General features: G+C 40.7%; 1 protein-coding gene across 1 annotated transcript; it reads right to left on the bottom strand.

Moving 5' to 3' along the window:
- Window positions 1–637: 637 nt before the first annotated feature.
- On the bottom strand, window positions 638–16,566 carry mfn2 (mitofusin 2). Its single transcript, XM_080031291.1, has 18 exons — window positions 16,181–16,566; window positions 14,660–14,841; window positions 13,917–14,052; window positions 13,500–13,662; window positions 13,252–13,376; window positions 12,825–12,933; window positions 12,457–12,564; window positions 10,695–10,848; window positions 10,374–10,441; window positions 9,643–9,764; window positions 9,367–9,493; window positions 9,081–9,185; window positions 7,168–7,270; window positions 5,991–6,211; window positions 5,283–5,438; window positions 4,662–4,858; window positions 3,843–3,977; window positions 638–3,550 (listed from the first exon to the last, which is right to left on the bottom strand). The coding sequence occupies exons 2-18, from the start codon at window positions 14,835–14,837 to the stop codon at window positions 3,478–3,480; spliced, it is 2,280 nt and encodes a 759-aa protein (XP_079887417.1). The 5' UTR covers window positions 14,838–14,841; window positions 16,181–16,566; the 3' UTR covers window positions 638–3,477.
- Window positions 16,567–17,561: the final 995 nt, after the last annotated feature.

The raw sequence follows: 17,561 nt of genomic DNA, 5'->3' as shown, positions 1-17,561 counted from the left end.
AGAAAATGCATTTACCTGCTAAAGATGAGATTGAAGAGAGTAAACAAACAACAACTGAAAGAGGCTGCAGTGAAAGCCTGGAAAAGCAGTTATTGCAAGGGAAGGATTTGCAACAAAATATTAAGTCTTATTTACTCAAATTTATTTTAAGTGTATCTGTTCCAATACTTTTGCTCACCTAAAAATGTGGTGTTCCTTTACAAATAAAGCTATCTTCTCAGTTGTGTATCCGATCCAGATGTAAACACCTGGAAACAAAAGCTGAAATGTTGATCTATTGTCTCATATTCATATTTTGGTGTCAAACCCAAATGTTTCCAGTCTACAGCAAAAATAAAGGAATTGGCCTCAATGTTCCAATACTTAAGGAGGGGACTGTATATTTAGAAGAGTGAATATATAGTTTACATTCACGATTCTTAAGAATGGTTGATTTCCATCATTTTCTATACAAACATTTAAATATCAACAACAAATGTAATGACTGTAATAACTAAATAGACACCAAATATGTGAATGTGATTCTCATTATTTCATTAAATTTAGTCAAACAAAAAGACCAAAGATTTTCCAATTATAACAACTTTTGGCTAAAATTACTGGTACAACACAAGGATCTATACATCTATGTATATATATATACACCTGTTGTTATTATCTTTATTGCAATTAGATCTAAAGCAATCGAGCCCACTAAAAGCAGCCAATAAGAGACCCCCAATTAACACTTTTTTTTGTTTATAGCATTGTGTCATCTTTATTTATTTTACATACATACGTTTTAACATTTTAATAGGACATCAAACTATAACAGCCACTGCATGCAGGTCATTTTACCTTCCTCAAGCCAAACCCAACAACCTTGTGGGTTACATTTTGGGGGAAAACACCCTTTATCAAGAAAACAATATTAAATTAAAAAAAAAGCAGCAAATTCATAAAGTGCATGTCTTCACATCTGAAGGAAGTATTGTGAGGCAGCCTACCTGCTCACTTGGCATCACACACAGTGTATGGCTTTCATTTACAGCCTGGCCCAATCCGACAAGACTTTTACACACTGGACAAACCCAGACACGTCCACTCTGAAGTGGTTTCTTCTTATTTTAGTATTTTGCCATTGTTTCCAACTAAAAAAATTATTAAATAACATTAAATACACATTTTAGAAACCAAATGTACTATTTAATTTCAAACAGGGGGGCCGTTGTTGGATTTGGCCATCCTTACATACCCCATATATGTAGTCCAGATTACTACTTCTTCCATTTGAAATCAAACCTTCTGTGATATTGACAGAGGCAGAGGGAGCAGGTAGACACCAGACAGCCCTGCACCAAACAGAGCCCGGCCCACATGTGCATTCAGTGCAAGACAAAAGAATGTGAAACAGAAATAGGATTACAAGACACTGAGGCGTGTGTCAACAGTGCAGAACGTCAGAAGTTATACTGTTGCGTTGGTTGTGAATAGTGAAAAAACTGGATTCAGAATGCTGAAAGCTGAAAGTAAAATGGCACACCCTGATTTAGTTTGAGCGTAGCTGACGTACCAAATGCCCTCTCAACTCTACTCCAGCATTTTACTGTGAACTTCAAATGTAAAGTGTCAAGAGTAGAGTCTGAATATTAGTGAATTTATTAATTAGCGCATAGTCAGCTGAGTCAGTTTATATTTAACAAAAAAAACACATAACATTAACTTTTCAGAAAATAATCCTTCCAATGTGGTGACTATAGAACAGCGAGCCCAATGTGTGGAAGAATTGACAGCATAAACTCCAGCGCTCTCTGGTAGACAAACTCAAAAGGACCAAAGGACCTCACATTTCTTTGGCATACTGTCAGAATATTTGTTGCTTTATCGATGCCATGCTGATACAGATACCTCTGTAAGAAGCTAGTATCGGCCGATTGATCAGACAGGCTCTACAGGGTTGGGAATGTTATACTCACTATTGCAACATTTGGATGGTGCCTTTAAAATTGGAATCTTCAATGTTTAAAAAAGTAAATTTCTGAATTTCTGAGAGTAAAAATCTGAATTCTGACATTGAAGTTGTGAATTATTTACCGGTTTGCATAAAGTCCTAATCTTCTAAAATACCCATCCTAAATGTTGCAACTGAATAAATACCAGGGGTCTTGTCATACTCTTTGTCACCACATCTCATGTCCAGAGCCAAACCAACAATGAATGTATCCACTAACATGTATTGTGTGTATGTATCACACCCTGATTTATCTTAAACCTCTGTAGCCATAGAGCTCTATTGTTGCGGCTGGTAATTAGTGTCCATACAAATCCATAATTCCACCTGCTTCTGTAACGTTTGTTAAAAACCAACTGAATATTAAAAAAAAAAAAAAAAAAAAAACCAATATCAACAAAACGCTATATGTGAGCAGTCTTAAAAAGATTACCGTTTTCAAAAGGACACAAATAAGTGCCAGATACAGAACGGAGAAGTAAAAAAGTATCGAGAAATGGACTGAAACATTGTTGGTTTGGCTTTGAAAGATGGAATTTGACAAAAGAATTGAAAAACACCAGGCTTATCTTACAAGTAATACCAACGCGGATTTGTTACAATCTTATTTCATTTTTTTCTTTGTAGTTTGACAACACTAAAATGCCGCCCAACAATTTAACTTCGCAAAAAATGAAGATGAATGATTGTGTATATATAGCATGTGATAAAGCATGTTTACCCTCGGAATACACTCAGTAAATATAGACATCTGGCTATTCTACATATAGGGTGAATAGGTAACATGTAGTTTTGATGCTATCAAAGTGGACTGAACTACCAACCATTATTATATGAAGTGTCAGCTTCAACTGTGTTTTTTCCCTATGGCTATTCATAAGAGCCAATCCAACCAAGATTATTTCTGATAGCTATATTCTCTGCATCACTCTCAGACAAAAAGGTGGCAGTTTCTTAATATTCTAAAGCAAGCATGTCTTCAGTGCATTGCATTACCCTACTAACATAAGACACTTCCTTTTGTTTCCCTTCTGTGGACTGCCTTTCCCTTCAGCATGGCACTTATCCAGAGTGGCAGAGTTAACTGGAACCAAATTTTAAAGGGACAGTGTGAAGTTTCTGACAGAAGCCGGTACAAGTCACACAACAGTGCTAATAAGGGTGCAAGGATAGCTCAGACTGTACTTGTGTTTGGGAGTCATATACATAGAATAGATAGGAATGAGCATCAGGAAACAGAGTGTGATTTTTCAATACTGGGGTCTGTGGCTAAACCTTTTTCTTATGTCTAGCTTATTCTTAAATAGCTGATCTTGTTATTTACATTATATTTTTGTCTTAAGCTGATGCTGTTCCTGAGCTCATGCCCATGTATCCATATCACAACCATCCAGTAACTCCTTCCACTGACGTATCAAAAAGTAGACCCTCTTATTTCTCCTCTGGGGTTGAGATCACCGTTTTACCAAATGATCCTGTGGTGTGGTTTAGTGCTTGCTGTGGTGAAGGTACTGCTGGGTGAACATGTTGAGTTCACTGTCCAGCCAGCCTGCCTTGTTCCTAAAGCGAGAAAATACACAAATACACATTAGTTTTATACACATTTATGTAAAAGGTTTTCCCGATACTATTTGGCAATCAAAACAGTGCATTTGAGTTTGATATTCGGCTTTCCATCTACATGAGAACTGAGTTTACAGAACTGCAAAAGGCCTAGGCGATTCTCACTGAGGTGGTGCAGACAGCTGCATAGATTCAAATGAGAGTGTTTCTGTTACGTTTTTTCCCCAGTCAACATTTTAATGTAAGGCCAGGATTTTTAGATTTCCGACTAGAGTGTTGAGGTTCTTACCGCAGCAGCTTAGCCTTGCTCTGCAGACCGTCCAGCAGCTCGATCTTGCTGTTCATCTCAGTCATCTCATCCTCCAGGTTCTGTCTGGTGATGTCCACCTGCTGGCAGAGCTGAGCAAACACACCCGCCAACTCCCTAGAAACAGACAACAGGGACACAGACAGGGTTAGGAACATTACAATGATAAAGACTGCATTGAATGTTAAAGATGTATTGATCTTCTTCCAAATCACTGATTAAAAAGGTGAAGTAAGCAGTTTATTTATGTTAATATAAGTGTTAAATCGCTCTTTATTCATACAGCGATCACTTACATAATGTGCGCGTTTCATAAAGCCGATCTCTCAGTCAGCTGCTTTGCATGTAATCGGCAAATAAACCTATTGGAGTATCCCAAAATTTTTATCCAATCAGAAGAGAGAACGCTACAAACCAACACCCGTCTCACTCTTACATACTATATACACTCCATGGTCTCACTGCCGGTGCACGCCAGAGCAACAGATGGGTGAATGTTTATGTGCCTACAATGGTGGAGCAGGTAAAAATCCTTCCCAATGTCTGTGTTGATGGTTTTTATCATGTTTTATCACACTTATGGATCTGAGAGGATGCTAGATAACTCGCTGCTTGAAGACCGCAATGCATTAATGTAGTGACGTAGGGACGAGCGAGGGGATAACTGCAGTAACTGACAGGAAGTTAGCTAAAAGAACCATTCCGCTTACAGCACCTTTAACTTAAAGTCAAAACTGCTCTGAAGTGGATAGTAATGACTGTCTAAGTGTGTGTGCGTGTGTGGTCAGTTGTTATGCTCACTGCTGGACTTGGTGGCTGCAGTTGGATCCTGTGTAGCTGACGATGAGCTGCAGCTTCTCACTGGCGTAGTCCACAAACTGTCTCTTGAAGGCTCTCTCCTTGGCCCTGGTGGTCCAGGTCAGCCTCTCATAGACGTAGAGCAGCCCGTACAGACCCACCGACAGGGCGATCAGACGCCAGCCCACTGCCTTCCAGACCTGCACACAGCCAGAAGGTGTTAGGCCTGGCTAGACACACTATTCATTACATGGATCCAGCTTTGTCAAGGTAACAGTTGGTTCAGGATTTGTACTGGTGTACAAAAGCTAATATATGAGGGTTATGGCTGGAAATCAACCAAGCATGAAGAAATAAAGTTAATATATCAATTTGATTTAGTCTGGATCAGAAGATGTCCATCATAGTTAGTCATGATATAATGATGCAATGCTCTTTGGAATGCAACATATATGGGCTTTATACATGATCTGACAATTCTATGGAATTATTATTTATGGTTTTAATTCTTAACCACATGTATTTCTTCATCTGTCAATTATCACGGTGTGTCTGTGTGTCTGTGTGTCTGTGTGTCTGTGTGTTTGTGTGTGTGTGTGTGTGTGTGTGTGTGTGTGCGCTCACCACGCCGCCGACCACGAGGACGCCCATTGAAGTCCTGGAGGTGAGGGAGGCTAGACCCGTCACCATGGAAACCATCAGCTCTTCCTGGGTCACAGAGCTCTGGGGGAATGGAGGCATGCTGGCGCTGACTGGAGTCAGAGCCATGGGCCGAGGGACCTGGACAGAGAACCACAGCACATCACATCACTGCTATAGAGCCGTTTTGCAAAGATGAATTGGCAAAGATGTCAGTCTGTAGATGTGCAAAGCTGGTAGACATACCCCAAAATACCTTCAGCTGTAATTGCAGTGAAAGGTGGTTTTTACAAAGTATTGACTCAGGGGGGCTGAATACTTCAGTTTTTTATTTATCAAGAACATTCCACTTCACAATTATGCACCACTTGGTCTAGCATATACAATCCCAATAAAATAAATGTTCACGTGTGGTTGTAACAAAACAAAATGTGGAAAAGTGAAATTGAAGTTGAAATGATTCAATGTCACATGCTTGCCTAATAACGGGTATCTATCAAAAATGCTACTTCCGTTAAGATTTGCCAGAGAGGAAAAAGTTTGCTGAATCTGACTCCTGCCTAGAATAAACCTCACAGATAAGAGCAGAGGCTTATGCCTGCTGACTCCATCTGCCATATAAGCTCTTGAGGGACAAATACTCTTTAAGGATACAAACAATCTGCACTCTAGTGTCTGGGAGAATGGGATTACCTGGTCGTTGTAACCCATGAGCGCCCGTCGGCTGTTCTTGGCTCCCAGGAAGCGGTTGACCAGCATGGTCCAGCCCAGAGAGAAGTGGAAGCTGATGTCTTCCTGGAAGTCACTGCAGAGCTTGTCACAGGCCAGGTCATAACTGAGGCTGAAGCACTGACGGGGAACCAGCTTGTCTACCTGCTCTCTGACCAGGCTGGGCAGCAGAGGCTTCAAACCATCTGCACAAACACACAGAAAAAAAACACAGTTCAGTGTGTGTCGGGAGAATATTACATATTCAGACATAATTAACCACAAATGTCAGTAATATATAAGGGTAATACAGTCAAAGTAAACACTAAACAGTGTAACATCATTGCAACCAGTGGTACATTAAACTGATCAAAGCACATTGAAGCCTGTGCAGTGATAACAGTAGAACAAATTTACATAGTTGAATCTGATTGGTTGAATCTTGCTTATAGTCGACTAATCGTTGAATGTTTTTTTTTCTCTTTTTTCTCTGCTCATTAATCCATATTCTCAATGGCGACTTGGCAAAAAAAAATATTTTATTGAAACTTAAGTCTTCCATTCACGTTTATTGACAGAATAATAGGCACATTTTTTATACCACAATAGACGATGTATCATGATTTATGGAGGGAAACCATAGCCTGGTCCAACCAGACCATCGTACTTCATTTCATTTGTACAGAAGGTCTGGAAGTGCTGTAATTGGCAAACGTTCACTCACTTGGAGGCGGGTGTCGGTTGAAGTTTAAAACTATTGGATCTGCCCAGTGCCACTCTGGATCAGCCAACCTATCGCATAACGTTTGGTCGTGACGTATGTCATGAGCCGGCTTCTGACGGTGCGTTCCAGTTGTACTGGGAACTCTTTCTGACTTTACTACATATTGTAGTCTATGGATCTACCGGTACCTGGCAACGGTAACTTGCTAGAGCCTAACGTTTAGTTATTTGGATGAGGAAGGTTGTAGGCGAACCCATGAATATACCGCAGCCCCAGACTGACGACTGAAGTGAAATGAAAATTGAGCGGAAGTAGGTAGGCGGGCGGTGCCAGGCTAGGGAAACCAAGCAATTCCATGTAAAATCAGACATTCAGCGGCCCAACGTTCCCGGAATGGAATGGTCCTTGTTTCATAACCAAATGTTAGGACTATCTTACCTATCATGTCGGTCTGTGTGGCCTGCAGGGCCCCGGTGATGGAGGTGGAGCATCTCTCTGACATGTTCTTCCCCAGACCTTCCTCTATGTGTCGGTGGAGCTCCTACAACAAACAACAACAACAACAACCACAGTTAAAAAACAGAAAGGCAAATGCTGTGGTTTAGAACACTACTGCTGAATGGGAAGTGTTGACCATGTTGTATGATGGATACTAACATAGGACGTCCACAGAGCAGATTCAATCTACATTTCTTTTCGACTGATGCCGACTGTCATCCAAACCTGAGAGCCCATTCTTGGACTGTGTGGGTCAAGGAATAAACTAACATGAACATTTTGAATTGAATAAAAATAAAATTAATTAACAAGAAAGTGGATTAATTGCTTTGCTAATCCATGGATCTAAGTGTTTATGATCTCAGTTACTAACCATGGCCCAGGCTCAGATTAACAGCTATTAGACTGTGGGCTTCGTTAAAGTGATTTCCTGACCGCTAGTTGCACTCGTCACAGGTGTTAATAGAAAGGCAGGAGCAGCGTTTTTGGCCTCTGTGCCCATCAAACGAGATTGCAGTTGAATGCGTACATGACTCCGTCTGCACTGCTCTTACATAACACAGATTACATGGGATTTATGCATGGTCAGTGAGCCAACAGGGAGGGCAGGGATGAGCTTCATACTGTACTGCATGTAGATACCAGGAGACTGACTAACATGTAGGAGGGTGGATATAACACCACGAGCCCGGTGGAAGCAGGGATGTTTCAGGATGCACACAAAGCGGAGTCATCGTGTTCAGGATTATAATTCTATTCATATTATCTCGTATTTTACCCCGATATATGTATTTCTAATATCAAGGTCATCTCCACTGACATATGTAAAGGAAATATGTATATCTGTCATCCACCATACAGTAAAGAATCTTCAGTTGTCTTTTCAAATGAGCTACTGTGAGAGCGTGTGTGTGTGCGTACAGTGTGTACAGGCTAGGGGTGTGCACGTGTACACGTGTAACCGTTTAGTAAATCATAACCATTTAGTAAAAATCAATAAACGAAAACCGTTTTCATTTTTTTCAAATAGACATTTTTGTAAACGTTCACACCCCTAGTACAGGCCACGATGACACCAGAGCCAACCTCAGCACCTAGAGCTGAAAAAGACCAGCTGATCACCACACACACACACACACACACACACACACACACACACACACACACACACACACACACACACACACACACACACACACACACACACACACACACACACACACACACACACACACACACACACACACACACACACACACACACACACACACACACACACACACACACACACACACAGGTAACTGCTGATATGCACATGTTGCACCTTTGTGAGAGGAAAAGTTGCAGTGTCAACTAACAGAGGGTGGACCCACCATAATACTGCACATACAGTAGTCCCCTCACAGAAACACATAATCAGAACTACTCATTTCCATTATAGTTTGCAATAAATAAGCCTTTCAAATTAATACCAAAGAGTTTTATTTCAAAACTTAGTTCGGACAATGCCTACAGACAAAATATAATGACTCAATGTATGTCATGTTAACTCTACATTTAGCCTTCTCCAGTTAAAAAAATTAAAAATTAAACACCAATTAAACAAAGCTTCCAGCTGGTATCTGTTCAGTAGCCAAACTATTATTAAGGATGAACTGATTTCCCTATTAACTGTGCTATAACAACGTCACAGAATCGTAACCCTAAAGGCTCAGTCACAGTGTTTCTGTTCTTATTTTCAGAAAAGAGGTATATGTACATACAAACAGAAAACTTGGCATCGATTCCTGCCTGCCCTGTCAAGTTCACACAAAGGACAAATCTTGGTGTTGAATATGTGCAATCAGACTCACATTCTTGTAGACCTTGAGCACCACTGGTGATGGGTGGAAGTCCACGTGGTAGTCATCCACCAGCACGTTGAGCTTCCTGATCTCCTCTGCCATGGCATTGGACACCTGGAGACCAGCAGAGAGCAGGGGTGAAAACTACTTCCTGTTGAAGACTTCCCTTTAGCTTTCCCTTTGTTACAACAATCAGCATCTGCTAACACTTCTGTGTGACACTTTAACTATCTTTATTTGACAAGTGAGGAATTAATCACATCCCACCAGTCCCTGCATAAATGATGGGGTTTACCTGTCTCTCCACCTCCTCAGTAATCTTCTTGATCTTGGCCTTACAGTCCAGGGACAACAGGTCCAACTGCTTATCTATGAACTCCAATCTGTCCTGACGGTCCTCTTTGGTTTCAAGACAGTAGATCCTAACAAAGAACACATACACACCATTATTCAAACAGAGTAAAGGTATTCGAGAGCACATGATCACATTTGTTCCAGTTGTTTGCTTCACATACAGTCCCTGCCTATACACATGTAAAAACACAAAAGAAAATATGGCCGACTCCCTCACCTCTGCTCTTGTGCAGCGATGTGTACAGAGTCCATGATGCGGCGCAGGGCTTCAGAGATCTGTTTGGCCCTCACTGTGTGCTGCTCAAACTTGGTCTTCACCGCCGACTGTGAGATACACTCCTACAAACAGCAGCCACAGCAGCAGACAGGTCAGATACACACATCAACTCAAGAAGAAGCACTGGATTCTTCACCACTTCAAGTGCAGAGGAATACTGTATATCTGCACCATATGCAGAGGTGTACATCAAAAGAGTATAAATGTATAATTGTTTGATATACACATTTAGATATATTACACAATGTATTACATTATACAACTATTACTCATGGTAGGAAAGTTAAGTCAAATAATAGCTAAATCAGGCCAATGATTGATACACTAGTTAAGAAAATACCCATAGGGCCAGTTTCACAGACATGGATTAAGCCTAGTCCAGGACTAATGGAAATTTGAATGGAGATTGTCCATTCAAAGTACAGTTTAGTCCAGAACTAGGCTTAATCCATGTGTGCGAAACCTGCCCATAATGTGTTTAGCCTAGCTTAGCTCAAGTCCCAAAGGCATAGGGAATCTGCTGGCCTTTTATCAACGCTGAGGTGTTACTGAAGTCACAGTGATGAATAAAATGGACAACAACAATAAAGACAATGGAAGTTGGGATAACTGATGGATAAACCCACTCAAACAAATCTGTGACCTAGTGGTTACACGTACGAGGATCTTACCTCAAATCGCCTCTCAAAGTTCTGGAACTCAAACATTCTGGCTTGAAAACCCTCGGCGAGGGCTCCCCCTGAATTATGACAAATGTTACACTGTCAGAAATCTTCTTACATTCAGAGCTGGGGCATTGATGGAAACTATTCAACTCTCATGTCCATAGAATACCTGACTGTCAACACTGATAACCTAAGTTTGTTAAATGTGTGTTTTTCCACTCAAATTAATTTATTTTCCGAAACCTTTTATGATTTCTTATTGCAATACTTCTAGAAAATGTCATGACTTTTCCTGTATTTTGGGGAAACTGGTCATATTCCACCCACCTGCTTCAGGCATCCCTTGAGCCTTCTGCCCACGCGCCTGGAGAACTTCCTTGGCAGAGACGAAGAAGATGCGGTCACTGGCCTGGGCTCTGTCCACTACACCCAGCTCATCCACCAGGAAGTTACTGCAGCGGTCCATGTGCTGCCTGCGGACCTGACACAGCAAACAACACACACTTTATTCAACATGCATGGCATCGAGTAACACAGAAATGGAAACAACCCACATGGACAAAGTGTTTTATATTGACAATGCTGTCGACCCCATTAGTCTGGACAAGAGGCAATGCAACTGTCTAATTCAGTTCAATAGTAGTAGAGATGCACCGATCCACTATTTTTAGTTCCGATCCGTTTCCGATATCTGGGTTTTGGATATCGGCCGATACCAATACTGTCCGATATCATACTTATTATACATTTCTTTCTTGGTGGTGATGTTATGTGTAAGTAAGGCTTAACCCATTGATGACTATGGCAATCTAGGATGTATGTCCTTAATGCCTGAGGGTTTTCTGAAAAAATAGTACGAATTGTCAAGTCTACCAAAACCTTAATATCTAAGCCTGTGTAGCACATAGAAACATGAAATAAAATACATTTAAAAGTTAAGGTTCACAGGTTTTATTTAAACATGCTCCCTTAGCGCTTACAAACCAACAAATATTTCTAAAAATCGTCAAAATTAAATGAATTAGAAAATTATTAAATATTGTTAATAAATAGATGCAATGTGTTGTGTGATTTTCGTCAGTAGTCTATAGTAGACCTTGATTCTGCGCACCAAACGCCACTAACTGTTCTGTCGCCGACATAGCTGGCGTATTTTTATTATTATTTAGTTTTAGTTTTATTTTTTTTTATTTTTTTATTGACATGATTTTCGGCAAACCACACAACTTTTGGGTGGTCACGTGGTCTTCAAAAAATCAACAAAACCCACCTCATGTGTATTTGAACCAATGACAGTGCATTCTATGCTGGGAATGCCATGAAAATTAGATAAAGTAATAATGCTGCGCGACGCAGCATCAGGCAGGAGAGCCAATGTGGCATCGCGCAGCAGCCGTCATCAATGGGTTAAGCAAAACAGCTACTCTAATTCAAAAGAGCAACAAATATACACAAATGCATATAGGTTCATCTTAACAGCTTTGAATTGTTTGAATGCAGAACATCAGAACTCAACTTTTGAACAGCTTATTGTAATATTAATGTGTTCTATAGCACATAGCTATGGTGCTAACATTTACATTGATTTCATAGTTAAGTTAAAAACTATTTAGAGTTTCCAGTTGTCATATGAGCATGTCTTTGGACAGACAGGCAGAGATCTACACATAAAATAACTACAGCCGGTCGAGTAGAATAAAACCTACGGTGGTAACAGTACTGACATGGCAAGTTAGCACTGGCGTTAAGTGAGGCAGCATTACACTTGAATACAGGATTACAGTCAGGCAGTGGAGAGGCCTGTGAAGCAGGAGGGAGATCCACGTTTCACTTCCAGCAGACCAGACGGAGGGAAAGGAATGGTAATACGAGTTAAGCTGTTCACCTGCCAAATCTAAGGCCACTGCTGACTCAAGGGCAGGTTATTAGTGTACTGCAACTCAGCTTACACACACATACCCAGACACACAATTTTCACAATGCTCCTCACTATTTAGGAGGCAACTATAAACCAGTTAGGTTGATACACCATACAGTGGAAACATGCCACCATGTTTTGAGGTGTTTTACCAAAATGTAGCAGACTGACCTCGTCCATGTATTCTGGTTCTGAGGCTGAGGCGTCCCAGCGGTTGTTGAGGATGAAAATGTTGGGGCTGGAGAGCCGCTCGTTGACCTTGTGAAAGAAGGACTTCTCCTGTAGAAAGAAATAGACAGACAACCATTTTAAATGTAATCAGTGGTACATACCTTTGAAACATTACCATAGCATTTACCAACTTTACATTTACTACAACAAATCTGCAGATTATTCCGTTATCATAAACATCATACAACATGTCACCCAGTTTTAGGGCTGACTGCCTTCGTCTCAAACTCCAGTGTTCACACACCATGTTCTTCTCATCATAAACATACTGGCTCTATTCAGACAGAAACACTGGGGTCATGTCTCACCGTCTGCATCAGTGTGGACTCAGAGTTTGCCACCAGAACAAACACATCAGCATCCAGGCAGAACTTATCGATCCAGCTGTCCAGTTCAGTGGTGACGTCGATACCTGGGCTGCAGGGGGAAGACAGGGAGTACAATAAGCCAACTGAAGTCCTAGGCTTTTTACTAAACACAGGGTCCCCACCTTAGCCTTGGGGACTTTCCTATGACTAAACATACACATAGGCGTGCGCATTCATGTATGCTTAGTTATAGAAAGTCAAATATAACACAATTTAATTCCACCATTATAATATCATGATTATAGCACATATACCAGCTCAGTAAGTTTGAAAGAAAGAAAAAAAGTTTCATAACAAAAAGGTTTATGTAACTGGGGATGGGAATGAATTTGTTGGCTAAATAGTGTTAACTACTGAAGTGTCTCACCTGTCCACCAACACCAGATCGTCCCTAAGCAGAGCACACTTGGCTTTGGGCCACATGACACAGACCAAACTGCCTGCGTCCAGGTCTTCATCCTGGTGGAGAGCGTGGGCCAGCTGGTTCACTGTCTGTAAACACACACACACATAGCCAAGTTCACATACACAGCAACATTTCACTACACCATACTTGAGACTATTGGACCAGCATGTCCATGTTAATGTAAAAAGCATTGGGCGAGTCGTCTTGACCTTTATGCTCTTCCTCTCCTCGGAGCCTTCAGTGAGGAGGAAGGCCTCGTTGCCGTCGGTTCCCTCCACCCTCAGGAAGCAGTTGGTGGTGTGTCCTATCCCAGACGGCAGCACCTTGTCACACAGCATGGCGTTGATGACCGAGCTCTTCCCGTTACTCGTCCTACACAAGACAGTGACGTAAACAAACGTCAGCGGTGCGTCAGACCATTTGAACTCAAAGTATTTCCACAGCTTTGCTTTCAGTTAATGTTTAATCATTTGGTTTCGGGTCAAATCTAGTATTCATAGTATTACAGGTACACAAAGTTGGATTTAAAATAAGTTCAATGGAAAAAGAAATGAAGATACAAAAAGGTGGCTATAATAATATTAAGTAGTTGATGTTCTACAACTTAGAGAAAGAGAAATACATACCTCCCAAAGAAGACCACCTTCATATGCCTGCGGGCAAGCACCTCTCCGATCCCTGACACCTTGGCCAGGTAACCCCGCACCTCCTGGACCTGCTCCTCTGTGGTGACCGGGTCCAGCTCATCATTCTTGTAGGTGTCTAACAGATAAGATGAGATTCTTTATCGTCATTATACAAAACATACAATGGAATTCAGGTGCACTCAAGGATAGCACTCGGTAAAATAGATAATAAATAAGTCATGCATTCATTCCATTCACTCATACTCAAATTCTGTATCATACACTCATAGACAACGTATGCAGCATTATGGAGGTCATCGGACACAGGTCTACCATTAAAGTCATACTTGAGATTTTCCATAGCCTCTGTTTTAGCCCCTAGGCAGTACTATACAAATGTACATCATAGTTGGCCTGACTATTCAAATATGGAGCAAGGTAAACCAGTATGCTCTATACCAGGGGAGGTTAATGCCATCACTGCCACAGACATTTTAATATTTCCATTTGTATACATTTTTCTGAAAACATTTCTTAAAACATGCATTTCTAAATGTTTTGGAAAGTGAGGATTTAAATGAGGATGAGACAATTTTGTTAATAGTTTTTTTATATATAATGTACATGGATGGTATCATGATAACTTGGCATACCAATGTGTTGAATTAAGGAAACCTGAAACAGTCTGAAAAATCCAAGGTGAGACGGACAAAAACCTTTGGTATGGTGCAGAGGGTACCTACCTTCTAGAAAGGCATCGCTCTCCTTGATGTAGGCCCCCAGCTGTTCAAAGATCCCATTGATCTTCTTCTTTGCTGTGACAAAATGCTTGAGCGGCGATGCGTTCACTTCCGCCATCAGTCTCTTATCCTTTTTGCCGTGGACTGCGTTGGTGTTGGGTCGTGGGAAAACCAGAGACATTGCACTGGACGGAGGATAAAAAAACACCAAAAACAACTTTATAGGCACGTCAGACTAAAGTGACCATAGTGAACATGAAACAAACATTAACAGAAGGGCTGGTGTGAAGTGAATGCAATATAGTTTAAAAGACCTTCACCGTGTCACTGTAGACTGGCTGGATTGAATAACTATATAGCTGCCCCAACCCCTTAATAAGACTTATTTCAAAATTTTTAAGCTGATTTTGATTGTTGATATTGATGTAACACGCAATGTGCTCTCAAATTGTTGTGCTTTCACCAAATGGGGAAATTAGGAGGCAGCTGAGCAAAGTCTGTCTTAAAACTAACCAAGTGAGGTTCCCATATGAACACAGAAATCGGTTTAGCTCGCTGTTATCATTCCACTAGTCCATGAAAACAATATAAAAACATTGATAGCCCCAGGTATCACAGATACAACTGATAAATAGAACCAAACAGCTTCCTGTGCTTCCAAACCTCTGAGCAGTAGACCAGTGCTGGACACAATATGTGCATCATTGTTCTTCTATTCTCCCTGTCACACTTATGTGTATAATGAACAATAAAGTAATTTCCTTATAGCTTCATTCTGCATACTCTGCATGATTTACGTTCTTTAGTTTTCATGCAAAAGATAGCGGGAACGCCTTGAAATAATACATCCTTAGAATAATGCAAACAGCGACCTCGGAAATGATCAGTGTGTAACTTTACAGCTGTCTGACACAGCGTTAACAAATACTAAAATGTACATTATATCTTCTCTATAGCAGTAAGGTACAATTGTACAGTTGTTTTAACGGACAGACAGACTACGTGACTGGAGTCAGTCAGTGGCTGTGTGCAGCATGAGGACATTACTCAGCTGTGACCTTTCACACAGATTTGAAGGTAACGCTATAATCATGGTCCTAATGTCACATTTGTCATTTTTAAACCCGGGTAACTGATTATGTATAAGACATATCCAGATAAAAAGGGACACAAAGATACACCCCACTGACAAACTGGTTATCTAAATAAATTCAGCACAAGCTAGCCTTTGTCATAACGCTGGTTCATGTTAAGGTCCTAACGTAAGCTACATATCTAGCTGGAGCATCGTATATCCTTTATTATGTTATTAGCGTTTATATGCTTCAGCCTACCTAGTCTTGACTGGCATGTTAACACGCTGAGTGGGCACCATAGACTGTATATAAAGGTGGAGACATCCATGTTAAATTACAAGATACAACTAGCCCTGCAGTGAATTGAACTTACATTAGCAGCTAGCGTTAGCAAACCACTGCTAGCCCACCGAGTAACAAACTATAAAACAACAGTTTTATAACTTACCGTGGATAGAAGTCGTTCCTCACAAATAATCCTCTCTCATCCTGGCCCCTCGGCTTTTAAAATATCTACAGGTTTACTAACTAACGTTCCTACGCGACTGAATGTTAGCTTTGATAAGCGTTAGCTATTAATGCTAAGTGAAGGGGGGCGTCACTGGATGTTTCAGTCGATAGCAGGTTTGACAGCACTGGAGTCAGTCTGACACCGTAGGTCGTATGGAAATCCCAAATAAGCCTTAATAAATGTATTCTAAGCGCTCGTTTCAGCCTACATGCGATAGTTTCAGCACAAATACTATCTATTCCGTGTTCCCTAGAGATGTTGCGCCTTGAACAGACCAAAGTATCGACCTTTCACAGCTCAAGTATCGCGGCAGGTTGTTTCGATTCCTCGCTCCATGCCAGAAAAAACGTGACCATCCCTATGGACCATCCCAAACCATGCCCCGTGTTGCGTCACTCGTTTCAGGAAGGAGTCAGGTTAAATACTGTTATTATATTTCTGTAGGCCTAACTGTAATACACAGAGCAAGAAACTGACGTTTTAATTTATTCTTAAATATTGCAAGCTTTATGGAATTATTAGGCTATAATGAGAGCAGTAAACTTTAGGTTAACTCTTAAAGTGGTCAAGGTTTAATCCATAAACGCAACACCAAGGATTTTGCCAGCTAACGTCGCCATTTTTGTTGTATCCAATGTGGGGAAAAAACACAATGGAAATATAATTTCAACACAAATGCCGACTAACTGAATATGAGTTTCATGCCCCACACCACTCCCTCTTTGTGTTGCCTCACTGCCACCTATCGGTGATGAGGTGCTACTATACTAAGTTATAGGAGTTTAACTCATGAGGTGTAAAACAAATACTCTTATTAAAACGTTACTTTAATAATGTTGGCAAGAAATAATATTAAACCACATATCAAGTGTGAACCGGCCTCCACACACTTGTGGGTGTGCTGCTGATGAACAACAGCACCTGTCTGAAAGGCAACACTGTAAATGGATGTGAGTATGTGTGTGCGTCCCATCTCATTGTGATAAAGGAGATTCTGGAGAACACCTGTTGTCAAAAACTGTTTTTGTAGACTGTTTTTTTTAACTATATTTCTCTTCAGCGCAAACACAGTATGTACAGTAAGCAGCTGGTGTGATATTAAATTATTTTGACAAGCATTCTCAAGAATCTCACCAGGGACCAATATTACTGTTGGAAAAAAACATGGGAAAGTGACCTTTAAAGTCACCGAAGCTTGGTTAATTATAGACCTTCAAAGTTGTGAACTCTGTTATAAATAAAACACAGGGAGACAGTAGAAATCTAAAGATTTATTTATTTTGTATTACTTTTATGTTCAGACAATCAGAAAAATGAC

Source organism: Ammodytes marinus (genome assembly GCF_949987685.1).
Source record: "Ammodytes marinus genome assembly, chromosome: 7".
Lineage (NCBI taxonomy): Eukaryota > Metazoa > Chordata > Actinopteri > Uranoscopiformes > Ammodytidae > Ammodytes > Ammodytes marinus.
This window is presented reverse-complemented; position numbering and strand designations above follow the sequence as displayed.

What these genes read in the sequence shown, in the direction of transcription:
- mfn2 (XM_080031291.1), bottom strand. Translation starts at nt 14,837, where the DNA reads ATGTCTCTGGTTTTCCCACGACCCAACACCAACGCAGTCCACGGCAAA. An exon ending in CTGAGGAGGTGGAGAGACAG is followed by an intron (nt 9,186 to 9,366) that starts GTAAACCCCATC and finishes GCTGGTCTCCAG; the next exon opens with GTGTCCAATGCCATGGCAGA. An exon ending in TGCTCAAGGTCTACAAGAAT is followed by an intron (nt 7,271 to 9,080) that starts GTGAGTCTGATT and finishes TGTTTGTTGTAG; the next exon opens with GAGCTCCACCGACACATAGA.